At 34.3% G+C, this 19,435-nt stretch overlaps 1 protein-coding gene across 6 annotated transcripts in view; it reads left to right on the top strand.

The window, feature by feature from the left end:
• Positions 1–19,435, top strand: part of LOC128962118 (zinc finger homeobox protein 4-like) — a 64,256-nt gene that overhangs the window by 32,166 nt on the left and 12,655 nt on the right. For 5 of the 6 annotated variants that reach the window (XM_054308463.1, XM_054308464.1, XM_054308462.1 and 2 more), the window contains exons 2-4: positions 1,358–3,106; positions 3,170–4,870; positions 6,279–13,067. In XM_054308463.1, coding sequence (XP_054164438.1) covers positions 1,513–3,106; positions 3,170–4,870; positions 6,279–13,067 — 10,084 coding nt within the window. In that variant the 5' untranslated portion in view covers positions 1,358–1,512. The remainder of the gene's footprint in view (positions 1–1,357; positions 3,107–3,169; positions 4,871–6,278; positions 13,068–19,435) is intronic. The other variant, XM_054308466.1, reaches the window with a different exon arrangement.

The raw sequence follows: 19,435 nt of genomic DNA, 5'->3' as shown, positions 1-19,435 counted from the left end.
ATTTATTAGTTTTATTATAATTTACACGAAAGTCTATTAATTTATAAATATTAGAAAAATTACTCAAAATCGAGATATTGTCATTATTGTAGTGCACCGTCTAATTGCTATTAATTTAAAACATTTGTTGTATTAATTTTTCTAAATAATAAAAAGAGATAAAAAATTGTGTATTGCGTTGTCATTGTCTGTAATTTGTTTCATAAGTTTGAATCTGAATAGCAATCTAAATGAAAATGAAAAGTAAACTAAATCTTTGAGATTGTAAGGTAAAGGCAGTGATGGGCTGTGCGCCACAAAATAGGAGGTTATGCACTGTAGATGATGCTGATTGTGGCACCAAATCTTTCAGAAAACTACAATGTCTGTAATGTCTCGCAAAGAATATCTTACTGTTTGACACTCATCTAAAACCACTATCATATGGATGAGTTGGGCCCACTTAGCCCTACAATTCATGTCTGTGCCAAACGACTATAGTTTTTATTTTTTATATATATATCAATGTGTGAATAAAACAAGACTGTGATTCACTTTTAAGTGATTATTTTGTTGCACACATAACACTGTGTTATACCCTTCAGGCAACTTATACCCAATCCATCCGTCTCTCTCTCTCTCTCTCTCTCTCTTTGCTTTTTTTTATATAAAAGCGTTTACTTTAACAACATATTTATTTCACTGTTAGCTCTGTTTCTTTCTTTATATATATAACAAACAGTATACAAGAGTATAGTTATTTGGTTACAGCGGTGGTAGCCATCCATCACTGGTCAAGGTTGAGGTTGTGAAGGCTTGTGTTGCCTTTATATTAATACAGATATATAGCAATACCATTGATTTGCCACACATTTCTTGAGCATTGAGTCCCTTGGCGTGGGTTACGGACTGTTGTATAGAAAACAACATTATTTGTGACTCTTTATGAATGAATAGTTGAATACGAATATTGACCTCAAGAGTGAAGAGAAAATGAGAGAGAAATCCTTACCACTGATTGCACTCCTTTATTGAGTTTAAGACTCCTTTGACGATCAACTAATGCCACATTGAATCGGCCATTCATTTGTTTGATTTGTTTAAAGCCAAATACCGTTCCCAACATTGCAGAGCCAATAGCAGTCTATTCATAATACAATTCATTGAGAGCTCTTTAGTTGAAAAATATTTCTTTTTCACAAAAAAACTGTTTATTACAATCACTGTGTCTAACATTAAATTCATTTAAAATTATTATTTTTCAAAAAATACAATTTTAAACTAAAATTATTTGTTAAAAAATTATTATAATTATTATAATAAAAGTTGTTATCATAAATATAATGTTTCCGTATTTATCTGTAATTGAAATCAATAGAAAGCTAATGACAACCAAAGATGCAAAGCCAGTGATCACTACAGCTGTCATGTGTGTCAAGTCTGTCATGTCGTTTGGCTGCACACGTATCCTACGGTGACTACCATTTATTAAAGTCAACAAATCTCTGCAAAATATACATTATTACTAAAACAATGGAGTCGACGGCAACCACTACTATGGCAGCCAATGATACATCAATGGTGAACACTATTAGCACAAATAGCAACATTACATCGCCATTCCTCGACACGGGACAGGTCTGTCGTGGCCCACAACTGTCACCAGTCAAGGGACAGGCGATTAATTTTATAAATAAGTCACCGAAAAAAGAGACGACATTAATGTCGACTAAAGGAGATAATAAAAATGTCATATCGAAAATTAGTGCAGACAATGAAAGTGTTAGTTCCTTAAGTGATGTCGAAAATTTCATGGGAAAGATAGTCTACAATCCCGACGGGTCGGCCTATATTATTGAAGGACCCGACTCGGATGCCAGTGATGTAGAAGCAGAGATCAGCCAAGAGGGCAGTATAATAGATGCCGCGGGTATGACACCACCGTATGGCCAAAACAATGTTGTCTTTCCGCAAATTGTGTCAGCCTTTCATATATCCCGAAGTTCGGCGGCCGCTCTATACAGTGCTCTGTACGGTCAGGCCTATCAAAGCCTACTACAAGAGAATAAAGTTCCTGAAGTTCCAATTATGCACTCATACCGGGTCTTCACACTTAAGGACGGCTATAATCCTAAGTGTGTGGACAGTGTGTCTGACCAAACGGATGTCACTAAACTTAGTGGAACCGACTTTTCAAATAAAGACAATAATAACACAATCCGTGTGAACCATTCGGAGAGTTCAGCGGCCAATAGTGCGAGCAATTGTCAGACAGTGCCCGTCAAACCTATTTTAATGTGCTTTATATGTAAATTGTCTTTCGGTTACTCCAAATCATTCATCGCTCACTCCATTCAAGAGCATAACATTGCACTCAACGATGAGGAGAAGCGAGTGCTCTCATCAAAGAACACCTCAGCTATAATCCAATGCATCGGCAAAGATAAGGAGCCCTTACTATCATTTCTAGAACCCAGACATAAGGCACCCGCACTCACACCTAATGAACTGCCGGTTCAATTGCAGCAACAGTTGGAATCACAACAACGGCTTTTGATGGCCGCGGCTGCAGCTATGAGACAGAACTCATGTACACAAAGTTCCTTAACTACAGCTACCAGTGCCGGCACTTCAACACTCGTCACAACTCAGGCTGCGATGAGAAAAGCATCTCTCAGTACTGACTCATTGGTTTCGTCGCTCACCAGTCCAGTCACTTCCGCGCCGGACATTAAACCCTTTGAATCTCATTCCTCTGCTTTAAATTTTATTCTGCCAAAGAATGGTGACGACCATCACTACGAGTCGACAGAACCGATGGACACAACTACGCCAACGCCTCGGGAAACAACAGAAGCGGACACAGCATTTGCACCAGAATTGGCTGATTTGGCAAATCTAGAAAAGATAGCGAAAGCAGCGGCGGCTGCGGCACAACAACAACAGATTGAACAGATGTGTCAATTATCAGCCACTCATCAACCATTTCATAGGTCACCGTCACCATCGAAGACAACATCACCCAAAAGCCCAATGACATCGACCACACCATTGCAATCACAAATGCCATATCCATCGGGAAGTCCGACGAATGCGTCGCCATTGCTGTGCAGTCAACATCCCGACGGTAAGACCAATGGCGTTGAGTGTCCTAAATGTGATCTAATGTTGGGTTCGTCGCGCTCTTTAGGTGGTCACATGACAGCAATGCATTCACGCAACTCATGTAAGACATTGAAGTGTCCGAAATGCAATTGGCATTACAAATATCAGGAGACACTTGAAATACATATGAAAGAAAAACATCCAGAAAATGAAATGAATTGCATCTACTGTTTGGCGAACCAACCGCACCCACGACTGGCACGCGGAGAGACCTACACGTGTGGCTATAAGCCCTACCGGTGCGAAGTGTGCAACTACTCAACCACAACTAAAGGCAACCTAAGTATTCATATGCAATCAGATAAACACATTAATAATGTACAAGAAATACAAAACGGTAACATTCCGGCCGAACATCTGCTGCAATCCCAAGCATTGGCCGCTGCAGTGGCCGCTAACGCTACAGGTGTCCAACCAACTACTTCTTCAGTTCCTACAACAACTACAAGTGCGTCGTCCTGTGCGACATCACCGGCACCGTCGGTACCGAAAGAGACACCTAAAGCGCAACAAGTGGTCAACAATGGCAGCACACAGTCAACGCCGACAACAACCAAACAGAAGGCCACGTGGAGGTGTGATGTCTGTAATTATGAGACAAATGTGGCCCGAAATCTACGAATTCATATGACAAGTGAAAAACATACACACAATCTAATGGTTTTGAAACAAAATGTGTCGCATATGCAGCAACTGTCGGCTTTACAACAGGCGGGTATGATTACACCCGAACAGCTCTTCCAATTCCATCCGGGACTCTTTGCTGCGGCCGCTGGACTTACAGCCGGTCAGCCAACTGGTCCGGGAGATAACCTGCAGCCCGAAGCAGCACTGGCTGACATGGCATACAACCACGCATTGCTAATGATGGCCAGTCAACAACAACAACATAGAGCTATGGCAGCAGCTATGATGCAACAGCAGCAACAACAACAACAATTACAGCCAACCCCCAGTCCCGGCAATAAGTCTCCGGTGGCCCGAATCAGTGGTACGGGATCTCAGCCAACCTACGATATCGAGCATCCGGACCCATCCATGGGATTACATAACGTTCCATATGACGACACGTGTCGATTATTTCAATGTTGTGTTTGTGGCATCTATTCCAGCGATTCAATAGAAGGTCTGAGTCAACACATCCAGTGTGACCGCACCCGACAGCGTGAGGACGAGGTTTTGATGGCAGTCGGCGGCTCTTATATTTGCAAATTGTGTTCCTATAAAACTAATTTAAAAGCAAACTTTCAATTGCATTGCAAGACAGACAAACATTTGCAACGATTACAACACGTGAATCACATTAAAGAAGGCGGCAATCAGTCTGAATGGAAGCTCAAGTATGTGAATGTCTCGAACCCGGTTCAGGTTCGGTGCAATGTTTGTGATTATTACACCAATTCTATACATAAACTGCAATTACATACCGCCAACACCCGACACGACGCCTGTTCCCGAGTGTTCCTACACTTACAGTTGGCCGAAACACTGGTCAAGTCGGGGGGAGTCAAGTACTACATGTGTGTCCTTTGTAACCATCCGGCGCGCACTAAGATATCACTCGTACAACACATCAACTCAATTAAACACATCAGAAATGAAAGCATCCGACAACTCAAACAACAACAGACCGGATCTATTGGTATGAAAGACTCAGAAGAAGAGATCAGAGAATTATTTCAGGTCAAGGAATTGGATCCAAACGACAAAGTGGTCTTTGAAAGCGGTAAGCAATCAATACTTGTTTCTTATATTTTATTTATATTATACTATATTTTCAATATTAATGCAAGTTATCATATATTTTAATTTGTTTTTTATACAAATTTTTTAATCAAAATATTAATATTAGATTTTTAGTAAGTTTTAAGAAGCAAAGTATATATGAAAAGCTGAATAAATTTAGAAAATAATATTTTTTAATAAATTTTAATGTTATTAATATTGATATATTGCTTGCGAGCAAAAAATGAAATTATAATGAAATGCTTTCTATTAAAAAGTTGATGCCTTTTGCTTATATCGAGAGACACTGTGAGAGTGAGAGAGAGAGAGAGAGAGAGAGAGAGAGAGAGAGAGAGAGAGAAGCCTCTAATAGCAGACATAATATGAATGGCAGTATTACTGCTTTCAAAAAAGTATATATTTTTGGTTATATATGAATATCTTAGAAGACCTGTCTTTTTAGTTTGCATTTCATTATTATAATATATAGAGAGAAATATATAGTAAAATGAGAAGAAAAGAGAAGTAAATTTATTTTATTTTATTTATTTTTCATTTTTCGTTGACTTGTGTTATCAGTTGTATGTACTGTAGTAGTAGTAGTAGTAGTAGTAGTAGTAGTAGTAGTAGTAGTAGTAATGTTTGACGAATATTTTGAATTAGAAAATTGTTTTTCATATAAACTTACTCTTAGTTTGTATCCATAAATTTATATATATTAAACATACATATACTATATATATATAATATAATGCATATAAATGTAGTCAAATTATTTGACACACAAAGGGAAATGCAATAAAATCAAAGGCAAACCTAAAGATAGATAGATGTGTTGATTTGAAACAACCATTTCATCAAAAATAAACCCAAAAAATCTTATAGCCTTTAGTTGTTTTTCCATTTGCTTATAACAGTCTCGCGATTTTTAATACAACTATTTTTTAGTTTAGTTGAAACAAATATTTTATTGCATAAAAGATTTTTTAAAGCAATTTATATGTATTTTTGTCAAATTAAATTGAGATCAAAAGCAACTATTTATTTATGTTATGAAAACAAGAAAATTAAGCATAAAGTCAGTCAAAAAAATGCCAGAAAATCTCTTTGACACTCTTATAGCGACACTAATATATAAATGATTTGATGAGACATTTTAAGACACAAAAACAAAAATTAATGCATTCATGACATTCATATAACTATTTACTGCTATTTGTTTGGATCTCTCTCTCTCTCTCTCTCTCTCTCTCTCTCTCTCTCTCTCTCTCTCTCTCTCTTTCTCTCTTTAATGCAATAAAAGCTTTTATTTACCGATAAGTGAGAGCCTCTTTGACTTAGTCTTCAGCCGTCAAATTATTTTGTTTTTTAATAATAAATTGCAAAATAATTGAATATTATTTTAACAGACAATAACACAAACGATGATATCTCTGGATCTCTTCCATTGGGAACAACTATCGAATCAATGAACGATTCAATGCTGAAGAATGCTCTTCTTGAACAACAACAGGCAGTTGTGGCACAAATGAGCGCTAAAATGAATAATGAAATGTCTGAAGGGTTGCACTTCTGTCCGTTTTGTAATTATTCGCACACTTCTGAAGTAAGACTACAAATGCATATCGTGTCCACACATTCCAAACAACAACAAAGTCAGTCAACAACAGCAACAACAACACCGACCAGTGCTGCTGTCGGTGCCGTTGAACAGCATATGTTGTGTCCCTTATGTCAGGAGGGCTTCCATGAAAAGTGTAGACTAGAGTCACATTTAATTGATGTCCATAATGTCAAACAAGAAGGACTCCCAAAACTGATGCTTTTAGTCGAAGAGGTTGTTGTAAACAAACAACAGTCACATCAAACTATTCGACAAAACTGTTCGCCTCAATGGTCTCCAAATGACGAAACTTTTGAACAAAGAGAAATTGATGCCAAAAGTGATTATTCCGGTGATAGCGGTTCCAAGATCTGTGAGGACGAGCTCTTTGACACTAATTCTTTAACAGAGAGTCTTCAATGTCCCGGTTGTCCCAAAATTTTCTTAACACTCGACGAATTATTTACTCATATTAACAGCGAGGGTCACCTCAAGATGACCACTGATGTAGTTCCCAATGCAAGGACTGGCGCTACCATTGGTAACTCAAATAGTGGTTACCAGTGCTGGAAGCGAGGCTGTGGTCAGATGTTTAAGACTATTGCCGCAACACAACTGCACTTCAAAGAACAACATACTTTCAAAGGAAAGATTTCGGGCGCAGCTGTATCTGACCGACACGTCTACCGCTACCGATGTTCGCAATGTAGTCTCGCATTCAAGACTGTAGAAAAACTGCAACTTCACTCTCAATACCATTTAATAAGAGCCGCCACTCAGTGTGTGTTTTGTGGCCGTAGTTTCCGATCAATGGAAGCGCTTCACAAACACATCGGAACCACTCATACAGAGATGAATGAAGAAGAATTAGAGACTTATAAGAATAGTCTTATAAATAATCCACTTTTGATGACCGGTCGCAATGGCGGCGGTATTCTTGACCCGTCGACCACCGAATTGCTTAAGAAAGAGTCCAATAGAATGGATGACTCGAACACTGACGACGAAGCCATGGATTTAGTTATAGCTAACGCTATTAATCCTATTAGTGAAGACATTGACGAAGATATGACTGATTTGAGTGACAATAAGGAAGGTTTAGCTGCTAGTAATCATCCGACGAACTCATTGGAAGACTTTCTTAACTCTCAAGCGGTGGCAGAGGACAGCTATAACGACCCGACCCGCAAATATAAGTGCCATCGCTGTAGGGTTGCATTTACGCGACAAAGTTATCTCACTTCACATAATAAGACACTTTTGCACCGAAAGGGAGAAAAACTGAGTTATCCGATGGAGAAGTATTTGGATCCAAACCGGCCGTACAAATGCGATATCTGTAAGGAATCGTTTACTCAGAAGAATATACTATTAGTTCACTATAACTCTGTGTCTCACTTACACAAACTCAAACAATTAGATAAAGAAAAGATGAATATTAGTGCCAACAACGCAAACAACGCCAACAACCAAAGCAACTCTCAAAACATAAGTTCTGTAGTCATGTCCACTGTGGCCACCGTTTCTAACCCGACGCCGATCACCGAAACTGTGACCGCTTTGTCTAATGCTATCAACAGCAGTGATATGGATAAGAAGCCCTACAAATGCAATATATGTAAAGTTGCCTACAATTTAGGTACAACTCTTGATATACACGTGCGCTCTGTATTACATCAGACGAAAGCATCAAAACTACATGACTTGGCTCTGACCGGTCAGATTGATCTGAGTGTTCCCCTAATTGAAAGACCAGACAATACCAGTGAAACTGCGGTCACAATGACTACACCGAGTACTCCTACTTCAGGCATTCCTAGTGTTTCGGTGACGACATCACCACCAAAGATGAGCGCCGATATTGTTAAACGTACGCCGAGTACACCCTCTCCGAGCACTACACCTAATAAAGGAGTTCAGGAATCACTTATGGCACTCAACGTATCAGATCCACAACAGGCAGCTCTACTACAACAGGCATTAGCCATGACTACCGGCAATAATGGCCACAACTTATTGTTGGGTTCGTCACCATTTCAATGCCAAAGATGTGGATCAGCTTTCATATCACAAGAGGCACAGTTACAACACCAACAACTCTGTTGTCTATTTAGTCCTCCAAATAATAGCACATCTAAACAGTCGACTATTAATCAATTGAGAAGTCAATCGCCCATTCAATCCAATGAACAACAAAACATTGCTCAGACATCTCAATTGAATACACAGTCTAACAGTTCCGGCATTAAAGCACCAAAGTTTGCCAGTTATGCTCCCGTCTGTAGAAGCAAACCACCGCTTTATAAACATTTACTCGAAACGTGGGGTTTTGAGATAGTTATGCAATTCAATGAATGTCACCAAAAAAGAGTCAAAAAAGATAACAACAATAGTAACGAACCAAAGAAAGACACCGACACTAACACTAATACTACTACACCGACAACAACTGGTACCCAAAACAATGAGACAAATGCTACCGAAGCCAACAGTGACTCCGTGGCCAACAAAACTGAGACCAACGAGTCTGAGGTAAAAAAGAGTGATTTGAAAAATAATTTGCCGGAAATTAATCGATCGAAATGTGATAAATGCGGGAAAGAGTTTTCATCGATTTGGGTGCTTAAGGCGCACAGGGAGGAGATTCATAAAGATGTGGTTCCCTTAGATATAGTCGAAACATTTGCTGACGATTATCGTAATGAATACGAACGTAAGTGTGCTCTTGAAGAGGAAAATGAGGCCTCAACTGATCAGATCAATGCTAATGATATGCAACAAATAGCTTCGGGCGTTAATACCAACCCATCAAATACACCGCCGCTTTCAATGGCAAACAATATGGTTAACAGTGGCTCAACACCAGCTCAGGCAGATATGTCTGTGGCCAACCAAATGGCAGCACATCTACAGTTCAGTCAGTTATTAATGAGTATGGGTTTGGCGGGAATGGGAATGCCTATGAATATGGGTATGAATATGAATATGAATATGCCTTTCGCTGCAATGGGATTACATCCACCGTTAATACCCGTAATGATGTCCCCACATCTCGACCCTATGATTGCGGCCGCATTCCAACATCCGGGCGCCGCAGGAATGGTTAACCCACCGAATCAATCGACACCTTCTGCCAGTCCGATGCCAAACAATGACCAAAACTTTTTTGCTAATCAACAGAAGCTTATGCAACAACAACAGCAACAACTGAATGCCGCCGCACAGCAACAGAAGAGAGCCCGGACTCGAATCAGTGACGAACAGCTCAAAGTCCTCCGACAATACTTTGATATCAATAACTCTCCGACTGAAGAACAACTGCTAGAAATGTCTGAAAAGTCAGGTTTGCCTCTCAAAGTGATTAAACATTGGTTCAGAAATACACTGTTTAAAGAGCGACAGCGCAATAAAGACAGTCCCTATAACTTCAATAACCCTCCGTCGACTTTCTTCAATCTCGAAGAATATGAAAAGACCGGCGAAACCAAAATAATTACTTTAAATGATCTCAAGAAAGAAGACGAAAACATTGAAAATAAAGACAATACTAACCAAAGCGAGTCAGAGATCGCAATTGCAGTCATGGCTGACATGAAGTCTTCTTCATCGACCAAAGACACTGATTATGGCGAGACATCAGACGATGAGATTTGCGACAATAAGAAGAAAGAAACGAATTTATTTAAAAGTGAATCGGAAAGCATTCAAGAAAAGTTTGAAAATCATATTTTGCAACTTCAGAAACAACAACAACAACAACAACTTCAACAACAAATACAATTACAACAACAACAACAACAAGAGTTTGAATTAACTAAAGCTATGCTCAATACCAACACAAATAGTCCGCACACTTCTGAGTCATCGATGAGCTCTCAATCTGCAGCCGATATGAGCACTGCTTCTCTATTCTCAGGTTTGCCCGGATTTGCCGCATCTCTGGGACAACCACTGGGTTCGGGTCCGCTTCAGATGGCACTCGATGCCCATAGATCTCAAATATCTGCCTCAAACTCAAATACTCCCAACACCTCAGGCAATGGCAACTCAGGCAGTGGTGGCTCATCCGGTAAGAGAGCTAACAGAACCCGATTTACTGATTATCAGATAAAAGTATTGCAAGAATTTTTTGAATCCAATGCTTATCCAAAAGATGATGATTTGGAGTATTTATCAAAACTATTGAATCTCAGTCCGAGAGTTATTGTTGTTTGGTTTCAAAATGCCAGACAAAAGGCGCGTAAAGTCTATGAAAATCAACCGCAAACTCCACAAGAAGATGACGGCTCCGGACGTTTCCAACGGACTCCGGGTCTTAACTATCAGTGCAAGAAATGTATGCAAGTCTTCCAAAGATATTATGAACTAATTAAGCATCAGAAGAGCGCCTGTTTTAAGGATGAGAATCCATTGGCTGCTCAGCTCAGGGCTGCCGCTGAATCTCGAGCCCAATCTACTTCTCCCGGTGTCAGTCGTGAGACCCCCTCTACTACCCCAACACCAGTAGATAGTGGGCGCATAACTGCCACACCAGACAAGTTGGCCCATCAATCGCCATCAACACCGACACCACAACAGTCTCAACAGTCATCACAACAACAACAACAACAAAGTGGTGTTTATCGCTGTGAGAAATGTAGTTTAGTATTCAATAGGTATGAGTTATGGAGAGAACACCAATTGGTTCATCTGATGAATCCAAATCTGTTCCCAAGTTTTCCGCCGTCATCTCCATTCGGAATCTTACAATTCGAGGCACAACAGAGCCCACAGACTAACACAGCGACGTCTCCTAACTCAAGCAACCCTTTGAGTACATATATAGCACAGCAATCGCAACAACAGGCGGTTAAACGCAAACTACCGGAAGACGAGGATTCGCACGATTACGACTCACTCAGTGGTATCGGCACTTCCAGTGATCAGCCGCGAGACAAGAGACTCCGTACTACTATATTACCGGAACAATTGGATTATCTCTACCAGAAGTATCAAATTGAATCCAATCCAAGCAGAAAAATGTTAGAAAGCATTGCCAAAGAAGTGGGTCTCAAAAAGCGTGTCGTTCAGGTCTGGTTTCAAAATACCAGAGCTAGAGAAAGGAAGGGACAGTTTCGCGCTCATCAACAGGTCATACATAAGAGATGTCCCTTTTGTCGCGCTCTCTTCAAAGCCAGATCTGCTCTTGAATCACATCTGGCCACTCGTCACGCCGACCAATACACTAAAGGAGACATCAATATTGACGCCTTACCTGATGGCGATCCTTCAGATATGACAGACTCTTCGCCAACAAATACTAATGAAGACATTATGAGAAACTCAGCCACCGGTGGACTAACTGCTGAGGCATTGCAATCAACAATGAAAAAGTATTACGAAGACTCGTTCAAAAAATATTTAGAAGAGCTTAACATTCCCGGAACTGATGGTCAGAGCACTATTCCCGCTGATCTCAGCCTTAAAATGAAGGCCGCCTTTGAGGCAAGTGGTCTAACAACAGGTGAAAGCGCACCATTAGATCTCTCAAAACCAGTTGATTTGTCACAACCGCTCAGATTTTCGACGAACGATGACGAAGGCTTTGATGACACGCGATCTGATGGCGAAGATTCAGATTCTTCCGATGAAAATGAATTTGATTTTTATTTTTCCTATGAATCAAACCCAACCTCTCCAGCTCCTGGATCTACCACTTCATCGTCTGCCTCAGCGATGAACAGAAATCCTAATTCAAATATGACCTCTCATTCAAATTCAAACTCAAATAAGAGATATCGCACTCAAATGACAACAGTTATGCTAAAAGTTATGAAATCAATTTTTGCTGACTATAAGACACCATCAATGGCTGAATGCGAGTGCTTAGGGCGAGAGGTAGGTCTGCCTAAGCGTGTGGTTCAGGTATGGTTTCAAAACGCCAGAGCAAAGGAAAAAAAGGCTAAACTGGCGTTTGCCAAGACTTTTGGACAAGAATTTGAAACAAACACCAAACCTATAGAAGAGTGCAAAATATGTGGCATTAAATACAACCTAAAGTTTTCATCGACAGCAATGCAGGACCACTTGTTCTCTAAGAAACACATTGAAAATCTTAAGCTTCACATCGATTCAGTGAAAAAACTAATTGAAGGTCAGGACGATAATAGCTCTGACTTTCCCATAGCATCAGGCATTGAGCTTCCAGTGATACCAACGAGTATTCAAAACAATATGAATACTTCAAACATAGCTTCAGACTCGAATGATAACCGATCAAAATCTGCGGCAAATTTGATGCAACAGTTGCAGCTCATGGGTCTGTCCGGTGCAATGCCTGCCGGACTCACTCTGTCCGATATGACAGTCAATGGCGGCAATAATAAGAACTTTAACGAACAAAAAACACCTGAAAAGAGTGCGACACCTAATCTTAACTGTAAAGACAGTAACTCGAGCTCCAGTAGTGGCAGTGGAGGAATGGCCAACACGTCGGACTTGGCCAACGACAACTCGGGTCTACTTAACTACATGTATCCGGGACTACAAAACTATTACACTGCTGCCGGAGCATTCATGCACCCAAACATGTATGGAACGGCTGCCAACAGCACAGGTAGGAAATAAAAATGATTTCATTTAACAACATATCAACCGCGTATCTGTGTGTCTGTGACTTCCCCTAATCCCCGAGCGATGTGTGCAACTATTTGTGACGGATATCATATGCGAGACAAACAAAACGGCACATCAGTCTTGAAACACCTATTGTTTTATAAACATCGACTGAATCTCTCAAACATATAATATATGACACGTATTATAAATATACTGTAATTTACATAAATTAATGAATTTTTAGTGGAAATTATATATATTTATCATAAATATAAACAATTTTAATAAACCAAATCATATTCATTAAGTTGTTGTAATAGTAGACACTATTTAATGTTTAAATAATATTTGTTTTTCCCTTAAACATAGTTCCTAACTATTGCACTGTTAAAGTGTGTCATGTGTTATATCTATGATATATATATTGATATATAAATATTATATACAGTATATATTTATATAAATACTTGTGAATAAATTTTTGTCAAATAAATTGAATTTTAACATTAATAATAATAATAATAATAATAATATTGAAAATATTAAATATTAAAGAGGGAAAACGTGTATAAAATCTACAACTAAATCAATTATTAATTTTTTACTTTATTTCAATTTATTATTATTATTATTAATTATTATTAAGTATTTCATTAGTTTATTAATGAATTATACTGTTTATTATTTTATTAAATTGTATTGTAATTTGCACTTATTTTAGTATCATTTTATTATAATTTTTTAATTTAATTAATTATAATCATACCATCATTATTATATTATAATATCATTTTAATTTAATTTTATTATATTATTTTTTAATTATTTAATTTTGTTTAATAAATTCCTTATACATTATATTTTTGTATAATTTTGAATGATTGTAATTATAAAAAACAATTTTATTTTATTAAATTAATTATTAAATTATTAAATTTTATCTTTATTTATTTATTAAATGCAAAGTTGTGGTAATTAAATCATAGTAAGCGATTAATTAAATAAATAAAATGAATTAATGGTAAAACATTAAATGATTCAATCGCTCACTAATTTATTGTATATAATTATTATTATTTTATTATTTTATTATTATTAATTTTATTACTTTGTGTATTGCAATTATGAGAATGCTTTTATAATTATATATAATTACATTTAAGTCAATATTTATTGCAAAATGAATTAATTTTAGATTTATATTTAATTAATGAAGTTTTATTCCATCAAATTCATTACTTTTGACTAATTATGTTATTATTAATTGAAGTTTTGCTAATTAGTTAAAACATGTCGTTGAAAATTATTTTTATTACATTAATAATTTAATATTATTATTACATTATTGTTATAAAATATCTCATTTTTAAAACATTTATATTTTGATAAATATTTATAGACTATTGTAATAATTTATGGTATAATGAATGAATGAATTACATTATACAGTATTATGAAATACATTAGTTTTTTATATAAAAGAAATTTCACAATAAACTAATAATTAGTTATTATTTGAAAGTTTAGCCAAAAAGAAAACTCTGAGACAATTATTTTGAAAAAAGAAAAATATATATCAAATAATTAGTGAATAATAAGCAAATGATAGACAACTAATACAACAAATCATCGAAAATAACAAAAAATGTGAAAAAATTCCGAAAAGAAAATATGATTTTCTTTTGAAAACAACGCTCTTATGATTACAAACACGACTCCTAAGTATTTATAGCCTTTCAATGACTAACTGACAGAAAGTTCCTACACTTTTGAAAATTAAAAATCCTATAAAAAAGCATTTTTTTCTCTTTCTATTTTAAAGACTGTTTTTGCTAATAATAAGACTACTATTACTAATATATAGTATAGTATAGTATAGTATAGTATAGTATAGTATAGTATATACTATACTATAGTAACTATCATTAGAGTGTATCCGGCCTTTGGCTCCGGCCTTTGCCTTCACTCTGTTGTCTATTATTATTATCCTATGAAAAGTCAAAAAATAATTTTAAAGATTGAGAGAAAAAAGATTATATTGTAAAACAACTTAAAGGAAAGTTTTCTTATTTCTTATATTTATATATATTATATTATATTATATTTCTATGTATTTCATGAGAAATTATTGTTGCCATCAGAAAATGTTTTTAATAATAATTTTATGATTATGATTATTATTTCTAAATATTAATATTTTGAAAATAAAAAATTTTAATAACAATACTATCATTGGTAATAATAATATTATGACTGCGATATATTTTCCAAATTTAACATTTTTAAGTTAATGTAGTCATACTTTAATTATATAGATAAATAAATAACTATGTATTTATGTAGAAAATAAGTTTCCAATACAAAAAAGCAAAACGATATACTAGTATATATTCAATATAATGTTTTATATATATATACAGTATATTCATAGTATTTATATAGATATATGTTATTGTATGAGAAGGTTATTGAAGCGGGGGATGCAATGCAAACTGTATTGCCATTCAATGCCTTCCAATATATACTGTATTTCTAATGTTATATAATAAGTTGTATAATATCTGTGCAAAACCAATGGACGGTCGGGTTCGCGCTCAGTGCTATTATCAACACTCAAACTAGTACTCTCTCTCTCTCTCTCTCTCTCTCTCTCTCTCTCTCTCTCTCTCTCTCTCTCTCTCCTTAATTACAGTAGTGATTATTTGTGCATTTTTGTTGGAAATCTAACATTATTATGATTACATATTATAGTTCATCAAAGCTTTGAGTTTTTGTGAATATAGTTTACTCACATTAGTAAAGAAACGAAAGATAATGGAAAATAATGAATAAAAACGTGAAGCAAATGTTGTAATGACCACAATATAAGAGATGACAATACAATAGGTTTTAAATTTTTTCTTAAATATAATGAATAATAATTTTGCAAATGAAAAGAACGGCTTCTTTAGTCACTTCAATACCAATTTATATATACTTTCACAGTGTTTGTACTTTTAATAGCTGTGAGCACTGGGAGAGAGAAAGAGAGGCACTGACAGTGAATACCACACACATTGTTTAGTGGCATTACTTTTTCATATAATACAAAATGTCATCAATTACTCTGATTAAAGACAGAGAAAAATATGCAGATATAATATATTAAATATGTGTAATAAATAAATATTATAAATGTTGACCATTTTTCAGTATACATTATATCTGATTTTAATATTATATATCATTTACTATAATTTTCTCATAAAATTTATTTCATTCTAATCTTTATTTTGTGTCTTAAAACACATAATATTTTGTTCGACACTTTTTCTGCTTTTCTGATGTTTTTTTGTTACCAAAATTGTTTAAAGAGATAACTACACTATTTTTGCACTGTTTCTACAAATAATCATTTAAAACATTCTCTCTCTCTCTCTCTCTCTCTCTCTCTCTCTCTCTCTTTCTTTCTTTCTATTCCCGGATGTGAAGAAATGCAAGATATGACTGAATCGGTCAAACATTGTATGCATTACTCAGTGATGTTTTGTGTCTTTACTATTCTTGCTTACAATTGTTATGAATGTTGTTATTTATTTGAGTGATTGCTCTCTCTCTCTCTCTCTCTCTCTCTCTCTCTCTCTCTCTCATTCTCTCTCATTCTCGTCTTTTTTCTATTTTCTCTCATATTTTCTATTTGTCTGCTTTTTGTTGCCTTTAGTTGTTTGAATTTAATGTTTGTCTCAAAAAATAATATATAATTGTATTATGTATTTAGTTTTTTTTCTAAGTGTTAGCTCTCAATTAAATTTGTTTGATATGTGAAAACTTAATGTTAGGTCAAACACTCACCCAATCGACCGACACATTCACGACATATACACACAGTTAGTATTATTAATAATATAATTATGTTAAGAGAGCAAAGATTTATAATAATTATGATTATAATAATGAGACATTTATATTAAGCATTGTGTCCCGGATCCGATCCGATCCAATCCAATCCAATCCAATCCAAACCACGTTAATTATGTTTGCATTTTGTATCACTCATACCGTTCTTAATATTTTTATTATTATTATATATATATTGTTAGTTTAATCATTATTTTCAACTATAATTTTACGCTTTTTCGTTTATATTAGAAAAAAATATTAGTAAATTATTGTAAATTATCTATTTATAGATATAATTTTATTGTAAAGAATGTTGAGAATGGATTTTCTTCTGTTTTAAATAAAAATATGTTTGACTTAAATAAAATTTTGAGATAATTTTGTTTTATAAAATAATTTCTGTTTACATATATATATATATAATGATATATATACTGTATGATTGTATAATATATGAAATCTGTAAGTTGTGTGTTGTGTTTGACATTTCCTAAGCATTTTTCAAACAAAGTATATATCAAAATATAAAAAATCCTTTTTTAAGAAACGATAAATTTTGTTGTAATAATAATTTTCAAATTGAAAAATGCACTCAACCATTAACATTAGCCAAAATATGAAACAACATTTATTGTCAAAATTAATTGTAATCATAATTTGCTTGTTTATTGTAATATTTATTATTATTATTTCTGTTTTACTTATTATTATATTTATAATAAAATAAATTATTATTTGTATTTTTAAAATAAATAATTATTATAAATGAATGAATAAAATTATATAAATAAAAACTAGAATAATGATAATAAAATAATATAAATAATCAGAAATAATGTATTTGTAATAAAAACAATTTTTTATTATTATTAATAACAATAAGAATAATAATGATGAGAAATAAATTGAAATTTTTTAAATTAAAAAAAATATACGTAAACCGATAATACATTATTATAGTAATACTATATATAAATAATATTGGCATTCATTTTATTTCATTAAAATTCTCTCTATTTTATCATTTTTTTGTGCTTTTTATTTTTATTTCTTATAATATCTTCATTATTAATAATAGATATCATTAAGTATTTTGTTCATATAGTTCATCGCCTAGTTTTATACATTAATTTTGTAGCCATTTTTTATTTGGTGCCGTCAATTGATTTATTTTGGTATATCATTTCATTTTCATTAATATTAATATTAGCGTTAATAAGAAAACGTCACGTCATTTGCCTTCAGAAAAAAGACTACACTTTCTATTGTCATATAATTTATATATAATATAATATAATATATATTATTTTCATTTTTTATATTTGCTATTATTTTCCCCTCATTTTCGCGTTTCTCTTATTATAATCCCTGCAAATGATCCCTTCCTTTGGGTTGTCTTCTATGTGTCGGTTAATTCGTGTGTTATTAGTGTTTGTTAGACTTTAACCATTATATGAGCTGTTCTTTAATTTTTTTAATCGATGTATGGAGTAATGCATCGCTAAGTGTAATGATATTAAAAAGTGATGGTTTTTATACTCTATCTATATTTATATCAAATGCTTATATAGTATATATTTTAAAAATAATTAAAATAAGAAAAAAATAGTTTTTATTCATTTTATATTATGCAGTGCATACTTTTTTACGTATTATCGTTAAAAATATTTAAATTTAAATTATTTGTATATATTTTTTAGTTGATTTTTTTTGTGAATTAATTACAAAATAATTTAAGCGGGTGTATAGCAATGTTTACTTTTGCTATAAAATAATTTTGCATCCCTGTTCTGACACGTGATAGCATTTCATTTTATAATAAAAATTTTTATGTACTTTATATGTTTGTTGTTGTCGTTGATAATGTTACTGAAAATGTATAGTTAAGCATAAATGTTATATATATATATATATATATATATATATATATATATATATATATTGTATATACTGTTTATATGGAGTGGAAGTACCTGACTGTCTATCTGATAGTCTGAGGCATCACTTATTGCTATTACACGCAACCACTAACTGAAACATACTTCTCGTCACACATATATACACATGTATTCACATATACACTACATGTATATTCATCCAAAAAAAGAGATGTTTGAGAGACACATATAATCTAAAGAATTATTTCATTTTTGCTAATAAAATGGTCAATCATTTAATCCACCAATTGTTCAAACATTTTCACATTTTCTATGTTGGCGTTTAAGACAAAACACATTTTAATAGTTACAAGAAAACACATCAAACATGTGATACCGAGTGAGTGAGTGAGTCAAAGAAAAGAAAGAGAGAGAAAGTGAGAGAGAGAGAGAGAGAGAAAGAGAGAGAGAGAGAGAGAGAGAGAGAGAGAGAGAGATGTTGTCAAACAAATAAGACATAAGTGTATATATATGTGGCATAAAAGAGAAATGTAATTGTTTCACAAGTTTGTCAAAATATTTGAACGCAAAGTCAGTGCAATTATTTGTT

Source organism: Oppia nitens, unplaced genomic scaffold (genome assembly GCF_028296485.1).
Source record: "Oppia nitens isolate AA-2021 unplaced genomic scaffold, nextdenovo-longstitch-racon4-pilon3 scaffold6_pilon_pilon_pilon, whole genome shotgun sequence".
Classification (NCBI taxonomy): domain Eukaryota; kingdom Metazoa; phylum Arthropoda; class Arachnida; order Sarcoptiformes; family Oppiidae; genus Oppia; species Oppia nitens.
The sequence above is the reverse complement of the archived record's forward strand: the minus strand, read 5'-3'. Positions and strand labels throughout refer to the sequence as shown.